Source organism: Micropterus dolomieu, linkage group LG20 (genome assembly GCF_021292245.1).
Source record: "Micropterus dolomieu isolate WLL.071019.BEF.003 ecotype Adirondacks linkage group LG20, ASM2129224v1, whole genome shotgun sequence".
In the NCBI taxonomy this organism is placed as follows: Eukaryota; Metazoa; Chordata; class Actinopteri; order Centrarchiformes; family Centrarchidae; genus Micropterus; species Micropterus dolomieu.
The window spans coordinates 18,097,018-18,114,786 of NC_060169.1; the positions used below are offsets into that span (position 1 = coordinate 18,097,018).

At 40.9% G+C, this 17,769-nt stretch overlaps 2 protein-coding genes across 2 annotated transcripts in view; one reads left to right on the forward strand and one right to left on the reverse strand.

Annotated features, from left to right (window-relative positions):
- mrvi1 (murine retrovirus integration site 1 homolog) overlaps positions 1 to 4,903 on the reverse strand; it is a 39,376-nt gene extending 34,473 nt beyond the window's left edge. The window contains exons 1-8 of the mRNA XM_046031783.1: positions 4,820 to 4,903; positions 4,252 to 4,273; positions 3,717 to 3,792; positions 3,471 to 3,590; positions 3,209 to 3,389; positions 1,811 to 1,866; positions 1,665 to 1,725; positions 1,430 to 1,588 (exon numbers count right to left, since the gene is read on the reverse strand). Of these exons, the coding sequence (XP_045887739.1) occupies positions 1,430 to 1,588; positions 1,665 to 1,725; positions 1,811 to 1,866; positions 3,209 to 3,389; positions 3,471 to 3,590; positions 3,717 to 3,735 (596 nt within the window). The 5' untranslated portion in view covers positions 3,736 to 3,792; positions 4,252 to 4,273; positions 4,820 to 4,903. The remainder of the gene's footprint in view (positions 1 to 1,429; positions 1,589 to 1,664; positions 1,726 to 1,810; positions 1,867 to 3,208; positions 3,390 to 3,470; positions 3,591 to 3,716; positions 3,793 to 4,251; positions 4,274 to 4,819) is intronic.
- On the forward strand, positions 4,895 to 17,062 carry ctr9 (CTR9 homolog, Paf1/RNA polymerase II complex component). The gene is made up of 23 exons (XM_046031776.1): positions 4,895 to 5,084; positions 6,184 to 6,282; positions 6,440 to 6,679; positions 6,775 to 6,892; positions 6,976 to 7,065; positions 9,936 to 10,192; positions 10,285 to 10,392; positions 10,476 to 10,712; positions 10,875 to 11,093; positions 11,184 to 11,367; positions 11,470 to 11,558; positions 11,650 to 11,835; positions 12,669 to 12,756; positions 13,601 to 13,749; positions 13,834 to 13,950; positions 14,038 to 14,183; positions 14,278 to 14,349; positions 15,085 to 15,220; positions 15,363 to 15,515; positions 15,609 to 15,760; positions 15,843 to 15,942; positions 16,056 to 16,168; positions 16,277 to 17,062. The coding sequence occupies exons 1-23, from the start codon at positions 5,040 to 5,042 to the stop codon at positions 16,698 to 16,700; spliced, it is 3,522 nt and encodes a 1,173-aa protein (XP_045887732.1). The 5' UTR covers positions 4,895 to 5,039; the 3' UTR covers positions 16,701 to 17,062.
- The last annotated feature ends 707 nt before the right edge of the window (positions 17,063 to 17,769 follow it).

A 17,769-nucleotide genomic window follows, 5' to 3' on the forward strand; every position in this document is an offset into this window, starting at 1 on the left:
AGCATAAATATGAAAAGAAATGCCATGTTTATGGATAATATGTCCAAGGGGAAGCAGATACAAGGAAAACAAAATGGGTCCTAAGACCGACCCCTGAGGCACACCATATTTAACTGGACAGAACGAGGAGACATAGTTGTTTACAGACACGCAAAACTTCCTATTTGACAGGTAGGATGAAAACCATTCTAGAGCAGTACCAGAGATCCCCACCCAGTGCCTCAGTCTGTCTAACATGATGTTGTGATCAATGGTGTCAAAAGCAGCGCTAAGGTCCAGGAGTACCAGGACTGAGCACATACCTTCATCAGCAGACATTAAAAGGTCATTGGTGACTTTAAGCAGGGCAGTCTCAGTGCTGTGGTACTTCCTAAAACCAGACTGAAACTTTTCAAATAATTTGTTATTTTCCAGTACAGTGAGCAGCTGTTTGGACACAATTCTTTCTAGAATCTTTGTACCTGTATATCACATCCACCTCCGACATGTACATACTCCTGCATCCTTTGCACTCTGCTCACTGCACTATTTGTCAATATGTCTATATGTTGTTCATAGTGTTTATATTTGTGTTGTCTACACTGAAGTGTAACTGATTTTATTTTATTTTTATTAGCGTGATTTTTTATTTTTGTATGAGTAAGGACATCGTGAGCAATGTGCAATCACTGAGTCAAATTCCTCGTATGTGTACACATACCTGGCAATAAAAGCTGATTCTGATTAGTGTATAAGTTGTTCATTAAATTTGTAGTAGAACATGCTGATTTGATCGATTTCACAATTATTCTGCTGGTAGCTTGATGTGGCAGCTGCAGCTGGTGAAGTTTTATGGTTCTTAATTTGTGTGGGAAATCTGGGTGGGACAAAACTGTTGAACATGGGAATGTTTCGTGTTGTAGTGGTGTTTTATCACCATTCAAAATGGCAACTGTTTGATTGAAAATTAAGCAAACTGGTCTTGTGCTTTCCTCGGGTAAAAAACAACACAACAACACGTATTTCTTAGTTTGCTCATTCTTAAACATGGTTTTCAGAGTCAATCTCTATTTGCATTGGTTACTTTTGAACATGGCTTTTCACTTTTTTAATTCAAGCATCTGATAATGTTCTTGTTAACTGCGGCAACTTGCAGCTAAAAGATGTGTGTGAGTTGACATGATAGAGATGTGTCACTTGCAAGTGATCTGATTTGAATTCAATTGTATTTCTGTCCTGATCTGGACGGAAGTCCGCCTATTGTGTATGTGGAGTGAGATGATGATTGCTGTTCTCCCTGCTGCTTTTTGATCACTGAATGTGTATTATTGTGTTACAGAATATATTTTGTGTTACATTTTGCATTGGAAGTGTACACTGAAGTGATATAGGAAATAAATTCTGAGACAATGAAGTGCTCTTGTGAAGACTATAGTAGTTAAACCTTCACCTGGCCAGCTTTGCTCGCAGCTCAGTGATCTCCAGAGTGAGCTGCAGGTTTATGTCTTCACACTGAGCCACAGTCCTTAACAAGCTGCTGTTCTGCTCGCTCAGCTTGTGGTGAGCGTGCTTCAGTTCGGCCACTGCGGCTAACATGTCTTTTCCATCACTGAAGCCAAACAAACAGTTGATTATACAGTGATTATACGAGGTAAAACATGCAGTGATTAAAGGAGAGAACTTACCAGGAACACTGGTGGCTTTCTGAGGAAGCAGCTTTGCTTTGAAAAGATGAGAAACCCAGCCCTGAGAGGAAATCGGGTTTAGTAAATTGCCATCTGATGTGATTAAGACATTTCTCAGAAGTTTGGGCAAAACAGTGACAGCCTACCCTTTACAGGCACAGAAGAGTCTGACCAAGATACATGACTGCCATCCACATCGGTGCTGAAACAATAGAGGAGTCCTTAGTTGCCACAGCTTATAGAAAATGCTGCTTAATAAAATACTTAATCAACAATACACTAGTTACATTTAATATAAACTCCAAATACACAGGAGTTTCTTGCAGGTCATCTTCCCTTTTTTCATTTCTATGAATAATCTACATTGACACTCTTGCTGCTGTCTGAAGAGCAGTAATAGAACAAGTATTATGATAATTTAGTTAATTAAAAGCTGAAATACCACAGTATAAAAATTTGCACCTTTTAGAGTGTTATATTTATAGTTTGACAATTTTTAATGATGCATTTACATGTAAGCAACATTTAACTAACTATTTAGCTAATTTTATCAATTTAAAATACTGTTGGGCAGTTTAATCTACAACAACCCATCATATTTTTAAGATCGTTATTGTTCACATGAAAAATCTTTATCTGAAAATTAACTCGAAACTAAAGCACCCAAATAACTATAGTGGAGTATTGAAGTAGTGAATTGTAATGTAACCTTCTGAAATGTAGTGAATTACAAGTATAAAGTATCATAAAATAGAAATACTGAAGTAAAGCACAAGTATATCAGAATTTACATTCCACCACTGCTGAAGAGGAGTACTTAACTTCTCAAGTTTTACACCCGCTGAGTTATTAATAAACATTCAATCACTTCACTTAATCGGCTTCAGTTTCTTTGAGTGATTACATTTCTTTTAAAATGTGTTAAGTATTTAACATTTTAAATTGCTTTGCAGCAAAGGCAGCTACAGGGGGGAAGTTTGGGAGTAAATAGTGAGACTGAAGTCGAAGGTTTAGTTAGGAGAAAGTCACTGTCAACTGTGCTTTCCAATAAATTGGAGAACATTTCTCTTTCCCTGTAATTTTACCACTGAAAAGCACTTTGTAACTTTGTAGAGAAAAGGCTACTCTAATATAGTTTTTATAATATCATTCTTTATGAATGAGTCAACACTGATTTAAGCGAAAAGTGACATGTATATAAAATATAGACACGATGGTTGAAAATAAAACTTGCACATTGGTATCCAGCTGGAAAGTCATATTTACAAATTACCATGTTTTCTTTGTCCCCGATACAGATAAAAAATTTCTCTTTAAGTGACTTTTTGTTGGATTGCATTTTCAAAATATTACATCATTTTATACGATTGTATAAAAACTGCACTGCAGATGCTGCTGGATTTGCAGATATTTGAGCACAGCGGAATACATTTAGACAACGTCACTTTACATAAAGGTGGATATTAAATCATTAAAGGTCCTGAATATGATGCTTAACCCTGCATGACATCCATCTGTATACCTCCTATACACTTTTGTCTCACCTGTCCTGGCTGCACTGTGCGATCCACTCCCTCATGGTGGAGTGGAACGTCTCTCTGCTCACATGTGGGTCCTGATGATCAGGGTCAAACTGCCGTTGCAGGGCAGCCAGTCTGTCCTGCTCCGGACTCTGAGCTGTTATGGTCTGCAGGTACTGTACGATGGTGGAGGCCAACACCTCTCCTGAGGACAAGAGAGACGCAATGATTCACGGTTCATATGATTATAATCTGTTTTGTTTAAAATCCACACAAGCCTGTGTACCTGTGTTGGAGGTATTACATGCATTATACATGATGTCAAGGAGTTCATGTTCAGAGAATCCACTTGTGTCTTTGTTGTCCTCGAGCACTTCCCTCATGTCACAGCCGGGTGACTCCCACACTAAACATGTAGAGATGGGCAACTGTTAGTGTACATACATGCACATTTTATATACATGTATAGCAAGTTAATATACTGTATGTATATTTGTTTCATACTCTGATAAAAGAACAAAACAACTCTTACCATCATTGCCGTCAGACATTGTGCTTGTTTCTCCTAAATCCCACTGTGCTGATGGACTGTCATGTTCCTACATATCCTGATATTTTAAGAAACATTAAATACACTTTTACCTCCATGTACTGTGTCTAGAGGACAAAACTCACAGTTGAAATACAGATAAAAACGCAATGAACATCTCAAGTGTGAAGTGACACATCTATGATTTTAATAACACCTCTCCAGATCTGACTACTTCTAATGCTTACATGTATGCAGTGGGATGTAATGAGAGGGCTACATATCACATACCATATCTTATTGTCATCCTACAGAAGTAGAGGCAATAATGCGTCAAAAGAAGAAAAACATGTTTTCAAGGAGGAGTACAAAATAGTTCAACCAAATCTCCACTACTAAAAATTAATTCTATACATGTTAAATCTACAGTGTTCCATTAAATATTGTGCACAGTGAGATTATACAGTAGTTTAGTTAGTTACTAAGCCAACAAATGCTATTTTAAAAAGAAAGACAAGTCATCAAAATAAGTCCTTACTTCTCAGTCCGGGCCAGTTCCCCTGAAAAAATTAAATAAAACAAGATTGTCAAATGTTATATGAGGAGCGTGGTTTTCAACATATTTTCTTCCTCTGATTCACTGTGATGGTAGCACAAGAAGTCTTCAAGATGCCCTTATGCTTGTTTTCACCGCTCCACATCAAAACCAGCTGACACCCCCCCCCACCCCCCCACCCCCACTGCTGCCAAAATGCTACCCTGCAGAGGTCCATGACAATGATATAATGCCTTTCAATTGAAATTCACCGTTTTAACATATGAAATGCACAGTCGACCAAGCATTTCTTCCACATGTTGAACTTCAGCAAATGTAGGGAGTAAATGTGATTTGCCAGTCAGTGCGTGGCAAAGGAACTTATTAAAATATTCTACTAATGCTAATTAAACTGATGGTATTGTCCAACTTTCATCTGCATGTTTAGTTTCGTTTGAAAGGAAATTGATGCCGAATCCGTTAAAGCTTACTGAAAACATATTAAAATGATTCCTGAAGATGCAAATATTGCGTTTGTTCTATTGTTATTATCTTATTGTTCTATTATTACCGGGAACAAGCGTGTCTTCATCTCCACCAAAGAGCACCGAGTGTTAAACAGGAGGAACGCTTTCAGGCTGCCGAGCAATCTAGACGGGAACCATTTCCCGTTGCACCGTCCGTTTGTTTGTTTCCTATCGGAAGCATGAAGTAGCTACCCACAGACAACAGGCTGGAGATTTATTTTATATATATAAATCTAGCTTCACGTGGATTTTCCCCCCGTCAAGATGTCTCGGGGCTCTATCGAGATTCCTTTACGGGACACGGATGAGGTAAAAGTCATCTAATATGTAAACTTGACTTAATGTGGATGTTTGACTAAGTGAAACCTCGCTGTGCTGCTAGCCGTGGATGCTAACTCCAGCTAGCATTAGCTAATGTTCTGTACAACACATCGGCGGATGTAATGTAGAGTTATTTCAGCGGTACCCGAAACGCAAACGCCAGTAACGTTAATGCTTGGAGCAGCAAGCACACGAGTACTAACGTTAGCAAACGTTGTTACTGTCTACAGAAACACGAGCTCAGTTGTTAAAGAAATGAGATGCTATATTATCACGTCTGTGATATTTTAAGCTACAACAGCATTGGTTATACAGTCTTAACTCTCCACAGCATCGTTATATTTTTCTTTTAAGTAAAGAAGCTCCCAAACGTAATGAATCTGGATCTTTATTGCTAATAGCAGTGAGTGAAAATCATCTATCACACTAACGACATAATTTCAAATCGAATGAAGTTTGTGGTGCTGTTGGGTTGTATTGCTTTATACATAGATGTGTTTATGATATATGGCCTTTAATACAACCCTTATTGATGTAAACGGGGTGGACAAAATATCAGAAACACCTCTCAGTATAACACAATAATATGCAACAGCACTACAGCCTTCAAAATAAAGGTGAATCAACACCTCTCTATTAAAACCTTCATTATGGTAGGATTTATTGTAACAGGGCTGTGGTGTTAGACTGCACAGATTAAGCTAAAACCACTGACTGACAAATGAGTGTATAGTGTGATACGGTATCTGTAAAATCAATTGAAACAGTGTTGATGGATTAAATTACCCAGACAGGAGGGTCGGTTTTGGTTAATACAGTGAATCAAATACTTGCATACAATACAAGGTACTTCATCATGTTGTCATGTAAAGTGATCATGCACATTGATTTGGCACATCACCCACAATATACCCAGAAATATTACAGGGATAGCTACCGGACTATAAATCGTATTGTAAACGGTCAACACATAGATATTGTCTCACAGTATAGGGTGTTGTATCGCCTAACCTTCATTCATGATACGTAGTGTATGTGTTTTGTCAGATGCCGATGCTTAATGACGTGAGTAAATTGTATCTTGCAGGTTATCGAGCTTGACTTTGACCAGCTGCCAGAGGGAGACGAGGTCATCAGTATCCTGAAGCAGGAACATACACAGCTGCACATATGGATCGCTCTGGCGGTGAGTCAGTGGAGCTGCCACAGACATCGGTTTTATTATCGTAATGTAGAAGGCTAGTTTGTGAATAAATTGGACGCACTCCAGATATCAAACTTTATTAAAGCAGTGTTAAATTTAGCCCATTGGAACAGTTTTAACAGTTTGCGCTTTTTTTCAGCTGGAGTACTACAAGCAGGGCAAAACAGAGGATTTTGTCAAGCTTTTAGAGGCGGCTCGCATTGACGGAAACCTTGACTACAGAGACCACGAGAAGGACCAGATGACTTGTCTTGACACTTTGGCTGCTTACTATGTCCAGCAAGCGCGTAAAGAGAAAAACAAAGATGCCAAGAAAGAGCTCATCACGCAGGCCACACTGCTCTATACTATGGCAGACAAGATCATCATGTATGACCAGGTAAGAAGAAAAAAAAAAGACTGTCAGAGAGATAATGAGATAAACTGCTACGGCGAAATAATGAAATAAATATAATATGCTCGTGTCTCACTCAGAACCATTTGTTGGGAAGAGCCTGTTTCTGCCTGCTGGAAGGAGACAAGATGGACCAGGCTGATGCTCAGTTCCATTTTGTCCTCAATCAGTCCACCAACAATATCCCCGCTTTGCTCGGCAAGATGAATATAAAAATAAAACATTAACTTTGACCATTGTGATTGATTCACTGAAATAATCACACTGTTGTCGTTCAACAGGTAAGGCCTGCATCTCGTTCAATAAAAAGGACTACAGAGGAGCGCTGGCATATTACAAAAAGGCTCTGCGCACGAACCCTGGCTGCCCAGGTAAACACGTCACTTGTGTCTTCCTTAAAACAACCCTGTTTTTCTGACTACTGCTACTACTAGAGGCTAGTTCAATTCATTAGGGCCCGAGCACGACCGTGTGAGGTCCCTATTGAATTTGCTAAGATTATATATATATATATATATATATATATATATTTTTTTTTTCTGCAAAGTAGGCTCCATTGACAGGGCCTAAAAAATTTTCAACAGGAAGTCGGCCATTTTGAATTTTACGGCCATTTTTGGATGATTTACACACTCCGTACTTTAACGAACTCCTCCTAGGGATTTAGTCGGATCGACGTCAAATTTCTGCTGTGCCTTCTAAAGGCATTGACAATGAAAAGTTGTGCTATTTGCGAGTTTTCGTCAATGGGCGTGTCTGTGGCGTGAAAGATCAACTCTTCGCCATGACACAGGAAGTTGTCGTAACTTCAGTGTATCTTGAATCTGTGCATCTTCAATGCCTTTAGAAGGCACAGCAGAAATTTGAGGTCGGTCGGACTAAATCCCTAGGAGGAGTTCGTTAAAGTACGAAGTGTGTAAATCATCCAAAATTTGACGTAAAATTCAAAATGGCCGACTTCCTGTTGGGTTTAGGCTATGGCTCCAAGAGACTTTTTTGTACGTCTGGACAAGATACACGTACCACAGAAAATTCGTGCACGTAGGTGAAACGTGTGGCGGGGGCTGCTTTGTTAAAGGTCACTTCCTGTTGCCAGCAGGTGGCGCTATGACTGTGGGTGAATGTCGGCATGTACATGTGTTCAGGGCGGGACTCTCATCCTACATGTACACTTTGGTCCAGATGTGAGCATGTACACTGAAGTTACAACAACTTCCTGTTTCATAGCGAATCATCGACGCCACGGACACGCCCATTGACGAAAACTCGCAAATAGCACAACTTTTCATTGTCAATGCCTTTAGAAGGCACAGCAGAAATTTGACTTTGATCCGACTAAATCCCTAGGAGGAGTTCGTTAAAGTACGGAGTGTGTAAATCATCCAAAAATGGCCGTAAAATTCAAAATGGCCGACTTCCTGTTGACTTTATGGGTTCTTCAGGCTTTTTTGTGCGTCTTGATATGATACATGTCCCAAGAAAATTTCGTACATGTAGGTTGAACGTGAACGAGGGGATAATCTTTTCCAATTTTCTAGGTGGCGCTAGCGAGTCATTTTGCCACGCCCATGTGCGTAACCCATAAAATACGAAATTTTTCACCAGTTCTGACATGTTTGCAAATTTTGGTGAGTTTTCGAGTATGTTTAGGCCATGTCAATGGAGCCTACTTTGCAGGGAAAAAAAATAATAATAATCTTAGCAAATTCATACACAAACACACGGTCGTGCTCGGGCCCTAAATATAATCTTAGCAAATTCAATAGGGACCTCGCACGGTCGTGCTCGGGCCCTAATAATCATCTTTATTTATAGAGCACTTTTCAAAAACCAGTTACAAAGTGCTTTCACAAGTGTGAAAACAATAAAACACATAAAAACAATTACATGCTAAAAACAAGAAAACACTTATAAGACTAGAATACACATTTAAAATAAATATAAAATATGTTTAAAAAAAAAAAAAAATAAATCAAATAAAAATAGAATCAAATAAAATCAGGAAAGGCTCTCCTATAAAAGTATGTTTTAAGAAGGGACTTAAAAGAGTTCACTTACTCAGCCAACCTGATTTCCTCGGGCAGGCTGTGCCTAGTTTTTCTGTATCATTTTTAGACAGGATGTTCCCGATTTTTCCAATATCACGTAGGTGAAAAAAGGCGGTCCTTGAAATTTGCTTAATGTGAGACTTAAACAACATGTCCTGATCAAAGATAACTCCAAGATTCCTCACAGTGGTGCTGGAGGCCAGGGCGATGCCATCCAGGGAAACTATATCTTTAGATAATGCGTCACGGAGGTGCTTGGGCCCCAGAACAATAACTTCAGTTTTATCTGAGTTTAACATTAGAAAATTACAGGTCATCCAGGTTTAAACATCCTGTAGGCACATTTGAAGTTTAGCTAACTGATGAGTTTCATCTAGCTTGATCGATGGATATAATTGAGTATCATCTGCATAACAATGAAAGTTTATGCAAAATGTCAATATGCCAGTTGTTTTATTATCAACAAATAAAATAAAATATTTAATGAGGCATGATATTTTACATTTGAACAATAACCTTTATGATGAAATAGGGCAGGGTGTAAATGGAAATTAATAGTACATTTTGAACAGGAAATTGTTTTAAATGATTATAAATAACTAAAAACACAATCAAGTAACTTGAATAAAATAAATAAAGGGAAATCTTATTGCCAGAACTAACAGTTATTTTCCAATTGATTTAATGGTTGTCTTTTCAAATAACCATCGTTCGTTTGGTCTATAAAATGTCCCGCACGTCCTCCCATTCTTTCAAGGTCACTTCTTGAAATAACCAAAGACATCAATTATACAATGTAATAAAATGGATAAAAGCAGCAAATCCTTGCTTTTGAGAGGCCGTACCCAGATAATGTCTGGCATTTTTTGCTTGATAAATGGCATACATGATAAATAGATTTTTTTTCCCACCATCATTGCTGATAAATTTTCTGTTGAAGGAGAAGCGGATTAATTGTTTCTGTTATCAGCAAATATATATATTTCAGCTGGCAAAACATTTATGTCCTGTAATTCCTTTTTGCACATCTGCCAACATTGATGCTGACACCCAAAAATCTATGATAAGTAGATTTTTATCCGCCGGGCTCTGTCTCCTGCTACTATTATTATTGCATTTGTCATACAAATTGATTGTTGTTGCAGATTATTCCTCATCTATCTGTCTCTTTCTCGTCTTGTGTCTCTGTCTAGCTGAGGTAAGGCTGGGGATGGGCCACTGTTTTGTCAAGCTCAACAAACTGGAGAAGGCTCGTTTGGCTTTTGGCCGAGCCCTGGAGCTGAATTCAAAGTGTGTCGGAGCTCTTGTTGGTTTGGCGGTTTTAGAGCTCAACAATAAGGAGGCTGATTCTATCAAGAATGGAGTGCAGCTTCTGTCGCGGGCCTACACCATCGACCCCAGCAACCCCATGGTGCTCAACCACCTTGCTAACCACTTCTTCTTCAAAAAGGTAGCCTTGTTGCCATTGATATACTGACAAAATTCTAAACTGGAGTGCCATTTAACTGTTAATCTCACCTGTGTGTTTTTGTTTACCATCAGGATTACAGTAAAGTGCAGCATCTGGCCCTCCACGCTTTCCATAACACAGAGGTCGAGGCCATGCAGGCGGAGAGCTGCTACCAGTTAGCCCGCTCATTTCACGTTCAAGTAAGATCCTGACTGATTCCGAGGCAGCGAACTGTTTGTTCACCGTGTTACCACTGATGTTTCTATTCTCTTTTTCTCTTCAGGAAGACTATGACCAAGCGTTTCAGTATTACTACCAGGCCACTCAGTTTGCCTCGTCTACCTTTGTGTTGCCCTTCTTTGGCCTGGGTCAGATGTATGTCTATCGAAGGGACAAGGAGAACGCGGCACAGTGCTTCGAAAAGGTTTTAAAGGCCTATCCCAACAACTACGAAACTATGAAAATTCTGGGGTCTCTTTATGCAACATCTGATGATCAGGAAAAGCGAGACATAGCCAAAGTAAGCATCCTCCCATCATTCCATCACAGTTGTTATCAAAAAGCTTATTAAAACTTTTGCTGATTTGACTACACTTGTATCTCAAAAATTGTGTCTGGAATTAGCTTGAGGCATATGCTCTATGGTCATTTTTGGAGACGTGTCCCTGTCTTTGTACCTTAGGGCCACTTGAAGAAAGTAACAGAGCAGTATCCAGATGATGTGGAGGCGTGGATTGAGCTGGCTCAAATCCTGGAGCAGACTGACATTCAAGGAGCACTATCAGCATATGGCACAGCAACACGCATCCTGCAGGAGAAGGTACAAGCCGATGTTCCCCCTGAGATCCTCAACAACTTGGGGGCTCTTCACTTCAGACTGGGCAACCTCGGAGAAGCCAAGGTAACTCTCGATATACAGTAGAGCTTGTATTAACATGGCATCCAAACAACAGTGGTGTTTCAAGGACGGGTCACGTCTTTTCTCTTACAGAAATACTTTCTTGCGTCCCTCGACCGGGCCAAAGCTGAGGGAGAGCATGACGAGCATTACTACAATGCCATTTCTGTCACCACCTCCTACAATTTGGCCCGCCTGTACGAGGCAATGTGCGAATTCCACGAAGCCGAGAAACTCTACAAAAACATCCTGAGAGAGCATCCTAACTACGTGGACTGTACGCATGCAACATTATACAATAATGTTAATATTAACAGTGAGAGCAGGAGAGAAAAATGGTTGTGCTTTGTGACGAATTGCTTTCATTTGTGGTCTACAGGTTATTTGCGTCTTGGAGCGATGGCTCGTGACAAAGGAAATTTCTACGAAGCTTCTGACTGGTTCAAAGAGGCCCTGCAGATTAACCAGGTAGTGTTGCAGCGTGAATATCATCACACCAGAATTCAAACAAAATCTGATGTCAAACTCTCTTCAATGATATTTGTTCTGTTTGGCGCAGGATCACCCAGACGCCTGGTCCCTGATCGGGAACCTTCACTTGGCCAAGCAGGAATGGGGTCCCGGTCAAAAGAAGTTTGAGCGTATTCTCAAGCAGCCGTCCACACAGAACGACACCTACTCCATGCTGGCTCTGGGCAATGTGTGGCTGCAGACTCTGCACCAGCCCACCAGAGACCGGGAAAAGGTGCAGACAGATGTTTTCTTACATACATTGAAAAAAACAATTGTAAATGTGGAACATTTTGAGAGCACTTTGGTGAATGTAATTGCTGAATAATTGCAGGAAATCCCCCAGTCGATTAGTTAGCAGGGGTGATACACTTTTTACACTAATTTCAACTAGATGCAGACTTTGTTGTGTAAAATGTTTGTCCAACTGGTGATTATTAGATTAACTTCAGCCAGGGGTCGGTTTCATAAAAATAGACTTGGACAATGGCTTAGATCAAACTAATAGTCAGACTTCAGATAGACGTCTAAACACATCTGTTGCACGAAGCTGTGTAGTTCTTGACAATCTTAAGTAGGAATAATTAGGGGCGCATTTGGTAGAGTGTGCGCTCCATGTACATGCTGCAAGTTGTCCCTTTAACCAGTCCCTCATTTCCTTCTCACAAATAAAGGCTAAAAAGCTCAAAAATATCTTTTAAAAAAGTAGGAGTAATTAGCCATAATTCTAAGACTTTTTTTCAAACTACGAAAAACAGGTCTGACCAAGAAACTGCATCATACTTCTCGCTCTTTTCACTCCAGCTGAAAATGTTTGTCTTCTGGAAAAATTTTGCAGTTACAAGAACATTTCAGCTAAGGGTGTAACAAAAAATTCTCAATAAAATGTCAACACAGTGGCAGGGCTCAGTACCTCTGCTAACTCACCAAATTTTGATGTTACCAAATTAATGTTAATAGATGACGTTTCAGTCACCTCACTTAATAAATACATGACCTTTGCTGATGTAATGCATTTTCGTATACAATGTAATGATTTTGATAATGATTGCGTTTTTGTCTTCACAGGAAAAGAGACACCAGGACCGAGCCCTGGCTATATACAAACAAGTCCTGCGAAATGACTCCAAGAACCTCTATGCTGCCAATGGCATTGGTCCGTTGAGCTTTATTCTGTTTCTTTTCATTCTTTTTTTATTTTAATTAATTCTACTTTGTATGTATTAAAGGGGTCATATTATGCTCATTTTCAGGTTCATAATCTTATTTAGGGGTTGTACCAGAACAGGTTTACATGGTTTCATTTTCAAAAACACCATATTTTTTGTCATACTGTACGTTGCTGCAACTCCTCTTTTAACACTGTGTGTTGAACGCTCGGTTTTAGCTATGGAGTGATGCATCTTTGTTAGGAGTTGCACATGCGCAGTACCTAGTTAAGGACTACTAGCCAATCAGAAGCAGAGTAGGTCGGGTCCTGAAAAGTGCTAAACACGGCTTCATTTCAGCTGTATATGCTGAGCGTAGCAACATAGACTGCAAGCAAGAGTTTCAGAGTGGTGAGTTATTAATCTGTAACACATGTATCTTTCATTCATAACTTTATAACTGAGCTCTGTCTCTACATCACAATAACAACTTTATGTCCATTGACTGGCTGGAGGGTAGGTAGTGTTTGGAAGGGAGAGGAGAGGCAGCAGGCGGACGTCGTGTCACTGTGTGCTGCAGCTCAGTGTTTTTCCACCGGTGTTTTTGAGGGTGTGTCGGACTAGCTGCTAGGCGAGCGTTATGACGCTCTGACGTCACAGCAAAGCGGAAGAAAAGACTGCACTACAAGTGAGCTGTTTTCAGGCAGTTCAGAGCAGAGTTTTCTGTGGGAGATGGGAACTCCCTTTGGGGTGGACTTTGGGCTTTTTCACTTTGCAAAAAAAGGTATATAACTCAATAAAGGAGAGGGAAAAAGCATAATATGACCTTTTTAAACATAAAACTGTGTCCAGGTGCCGTCCTGGCCCATAAGGGCTACTTCAGAGAGGCTCGTGATGTGTTTGCACAGGTGAGGGAGGCCACAGCAGACATCAGTGACGTCTGGCTAAATCTGGCTCACATCTACGTCGAACAGAAACAGTACATCAGTGCTGTACAGATGGTGAGAGCCTCACTTGTGATCACCTGTAAATATAATTGACTTTTTTCTGTACAGTACAGTTGATGATTTTATTCTGCTCCACAGTATGAGAACTGCCTGAAGAAATTTTACAAATATCAGAACACTGAGGTGCTGCTGTACCTTGCAAGGGCACTCTTCAAATGTGGGAAACTCCAAGAGTGCAAGCAGATGCTGCTGAAGGTAACATGAAGCAACAATTTAAGGGGTTTATTTTATGCTATGAGGGGGATATAGCTTTATACTTCGGTCTTTTTTGATTCCAACAAGGCCCGTCACGTGGCGCCCAGTGACACGGTGCTGATGTTCAATGTGGCTCTGGTGCTTCAGAGACTGGCCACTCTTGTGCTGAAAGATGAGAAGAGCAACTTAAAGGCTGTGCTCAGCGCTGTCAAAGAGTTGGAACTGGCTCACAGGTAGTGGATTTGATTTATGCCGCCTGCTCTCTGTCTGATCCTCTGGCTGTGCCTAATCCTGCAATTTCATCTCCCTCTCCTCCTCCTGACACAGGTATTTCAGCTACCTCAGCAAGGCTGGAGACAAGATGAGGTTTGACCTTGCTCTTGCCGCTTCTGAGGCCAGGTCAGTCTAGTTTAGTTTTATACATGCCTTTTTTGCACATTTAAAATAATTTTATGCAAACTTTAATTGTTTTTTTGTTGTTTTCTTAAAGAAACTGATACAAATTAGACCAAATTGGGCTTTAACTTTATGTGGTGTTGCAGTGTTTCCCACAGATTGACAGCGTAACTGGGGGGGGGTTATACAGCATGGTAACTTCGAAAGTTAACATAGCTATCCTTATTAGCTAGGCTCCTTACGTGCTTGCTAATAACTGTTTTGGAGATGGGTCTCCGACATTGACAGCGTTGTGTTGGACAGATTTGTGCAGCAGTGTTTATGATACCAACCATTCAATTCACAGACGGGTCTGTTGTCCGTGTTTGCGAGAGAGAGAGAAAGAGAGGATGTACGGAGTGAATATGTGCTGCTCAGCGCTGCAATGAACGATTTTAATCCACCTGGGCGGCCCGCCCAAGTAAAGCCTATGTATGGGAAACACTATGTTGTTTTTAAATGCAGTAAAGCTTTACTTGCATTACATTCTGTTGTGAACCTTATTCTTTGACTGAAAAACTCCAATTTCACAAACAGCACTGGCACTAAAGGTAGTTGTTTTTTAAAATCTAATATGAACAGATACTAATAGTTAAACTTGATTACAATGTTTTACATGGGGCTTGTGCTGGAGCATGGTTCATTGAGTGCAGGTTGTAATATCACTGGGGGGGTTATGGGTGTGATGTGGGATTGCAGGCAGTGCTCGGACTTGCTGAGTCAGGCTCAGTACCATGTGGCGAGAGCAAGAAAGCAGGATGAGGAGGAGAAGGAGCTTCGGGCCAAACAAGAACAGGAGAGGGACCTGCTGCGTCAGCAGATGTTAAAAGAACAGGTACTTTTGGTGCTACTTTAAAATGTGTTAGTAACTCACCATAACTAACATTTTCTGCATTACATCTGATTTTGATTCAGTTTTGAGCTACATTAAAGTGCTCTCATTAATTGGTTGGCTTACCACCCTCAAACCTCGTTAGGAGGAAAAGCGGAGCAGAGAGATGGAGGAACAGAAGAAGCTCCTGGAGCAGAGAGCTTTGTACGTGGAGAAGACCAAGAACCTGCTCACCTTCGCAGAGGGATCAAAGGAAATGGCCAAAGAAAAGAAGAAGGGAGGCGGCGGTGGAGGACGTGTGAGTGTTAGCACAGATCGCAAACTAATCAGCAGACTCTGAATTGCACTGAATGCAGTGTGTGTAACCTGCTTCTGTTTTTCAATCCCCAAGCGCAAGAAAGGCGGCGACATGGATGAATTTGTCAACGACGACTCTGACGAGGACCTGCCACTGAAGAAGAAGAAGAAGAGAAAGGGTGGCAGCGGCAGCGAGCAGGAGGAGGGCGAGGAGGGGGAGAAGAAGTCACGCAAGAAGAGGAGGAGGTGAGTCTGCAGCACTGTCGTCTGTTTTAACTGCTGAACAAGGCACAAAAGATACTCAGAGCAACTTTTTCCTGCATTTCAGACCTGCTAAAGGAGGAGGAGACGATGGCAGTGACGATGAGGAAGGAGGATCACGGCTCAAGAAGCAGCGTAAACCTAAAGAACGGAAGAGGATTGAAAAGGTCCTTTGAGTTTTTTGTTTTTCTCTTTTTATGCCGCTATTAATGTTCTTTAATTAAGTTTTCAGGCCTAATTTCTATAAATTAAATTTTCTTTCTTCATGTCTCATTTTTAGCCCCAGCCTGAGCGTCTGCCACCGTCTCTCAAAGGAAAGATCAAGTCTAAGGCGATCATCTCCTCTTCGGAGTCCTCTTCAGATGAGGATGGACTGAAAATAGCTGAAGACAGGTAAAAAAAAAACCACATCTACTTGGAAGTGAGAATTTACACAGAAACAGGCGCTGAGAGCATTAGTAAATCGGCAGAATATTGATGAGTACAATTTCTCCCATACAGACATCAAAGAGACAGTGGTTCAGGATCTGATGACGAGGGTGAGGGCGGCCACAAGAAGCGCATTGCGTCTGACAGCGAGTCAGACGGAGGCAGGAACCGCTCTGGCAGTGAGGTGGGCAGCCCTCGGCGCTCTGTAGGCTCCGAGGATGACGACTCGGGCAGCGACCGCCCCGTGAAGAAGAGGAGGGTGCAGCGGCAGTCCGACTCAGAGCAATCGGACAACGAGAGCAAGAGGAGTCAGTCAGGATCAGACGACGAGTCCCGGCCCGGTTCGCCCCGTTCGCCTGGTTCGCCAGTTGCAGCGTCTGACCAAGGATCAGACAGGGGTTCTGAAGTTGGATCAGACAACGAGGGCTCCCCACGCCGCTCTGACAATGGCTCCGAACTGGAAGCCGGCTCCAACAACGAGGATGACAGCGATTAAATCTTAAAATCTTCCTCATAGACTTGTCCCATGTAATGGCGAGAAACCTCTCCACATCTGCATTTTTATTTTCTATCAAGAGCAGGGATTTCTGTCTGTATAATTATCTTGGAATTAGAGCCTAGAAATGTGTAGGTTTTCTTTTTTTTCGGGGCACAGCGTTATGGTGTTTTCCTCACGTCTTACTGGAAATTTCTTTTCCCAGATGCTGTTTTGTTAAAGATGTTTTGTTAAAGACAGAAATAATGGTTTAAAGTGAACTAAAAAGTCTGTCTATTTTCTATCTCGGATGGTCTGATGAAACACTGACCTAAAAATGGCATGGATGCTTCAACAAAACATCAAATAAAAAGAGAACAAGGTATTGTTACATTCTGCTCCTGTATCGTACTAACACTGACCCCAGAGAAAAATACATCACAACTTTATTGTGATTTTTTTTTAAACATAAGATTCTTCTTTTGTATCCATCAGTATGAAAAAGCTGGAAGTAAGGAAACGTTACTTACAAGATGTACTTGCTGTCTCACTAAATCAACTTTAGCAACTAACAGTGTTTCCTTAACTTGGGACATTTTGATAGTTTCTTATAACCTCTCTGCAAACAAGTTGACAAGATTTATTTCAGTCTGCGACTAAAATTGGCTTTCACTAAAGAAATCTAGCAGTGGTGTACTAAGTACACAAATCCTGTACTTAAGTAAAAGTACAGATACCCTTGCTAAATATCCATCCATCGTCAACGTCTTATCCTGCGTACAGGGTCGCGGGGGCCTGGAACCAATCCCAGCTGTCATCGGGCGAAAGGCGGGGTACACCCAGGACAATCCGTTGCAGGGCCACACATAGAGAAACAACCACTCACGCTCACACCTAAGGATAATTTCGGGTCACCAATCAACCTAGGCCGCAGGTCTTTGGATGGTGGGAGGAAGCTGGAGCACTCAAACCCACGACCTTCTTGCTGTGAGGCGACAGTGACCTGGCTGCCCCCCTTGCTAATTATTACTCCACTAAAACTCGAAGTCTTCTATTTAAATTTCTACTTTAAAAGTACTCATTGTGGAAA

Coding starts and splice junctions, on each gene's coding strand:
- ctr9 (XM_046031776.1), top strand. CDS start 5,040: ATGTCTCGGGGCTCTATCGAGATTCCTTTACGGGACACGGATGAG. Junction 6,893..6,975: donor CAATATCCCCGCTTTGCTCG/GCAAGATGAATA, acceptor GTCGTTCAACAG/GTAAGGCCTGCATCTCGTTC. Junction 15,221..15,362: donor AGCAGATGTTAAAAGAACAG/GTACTTTTGGTG, acceptor AAACCTCGTTAG/GAGGAAAAGCGGAGCAGAGA.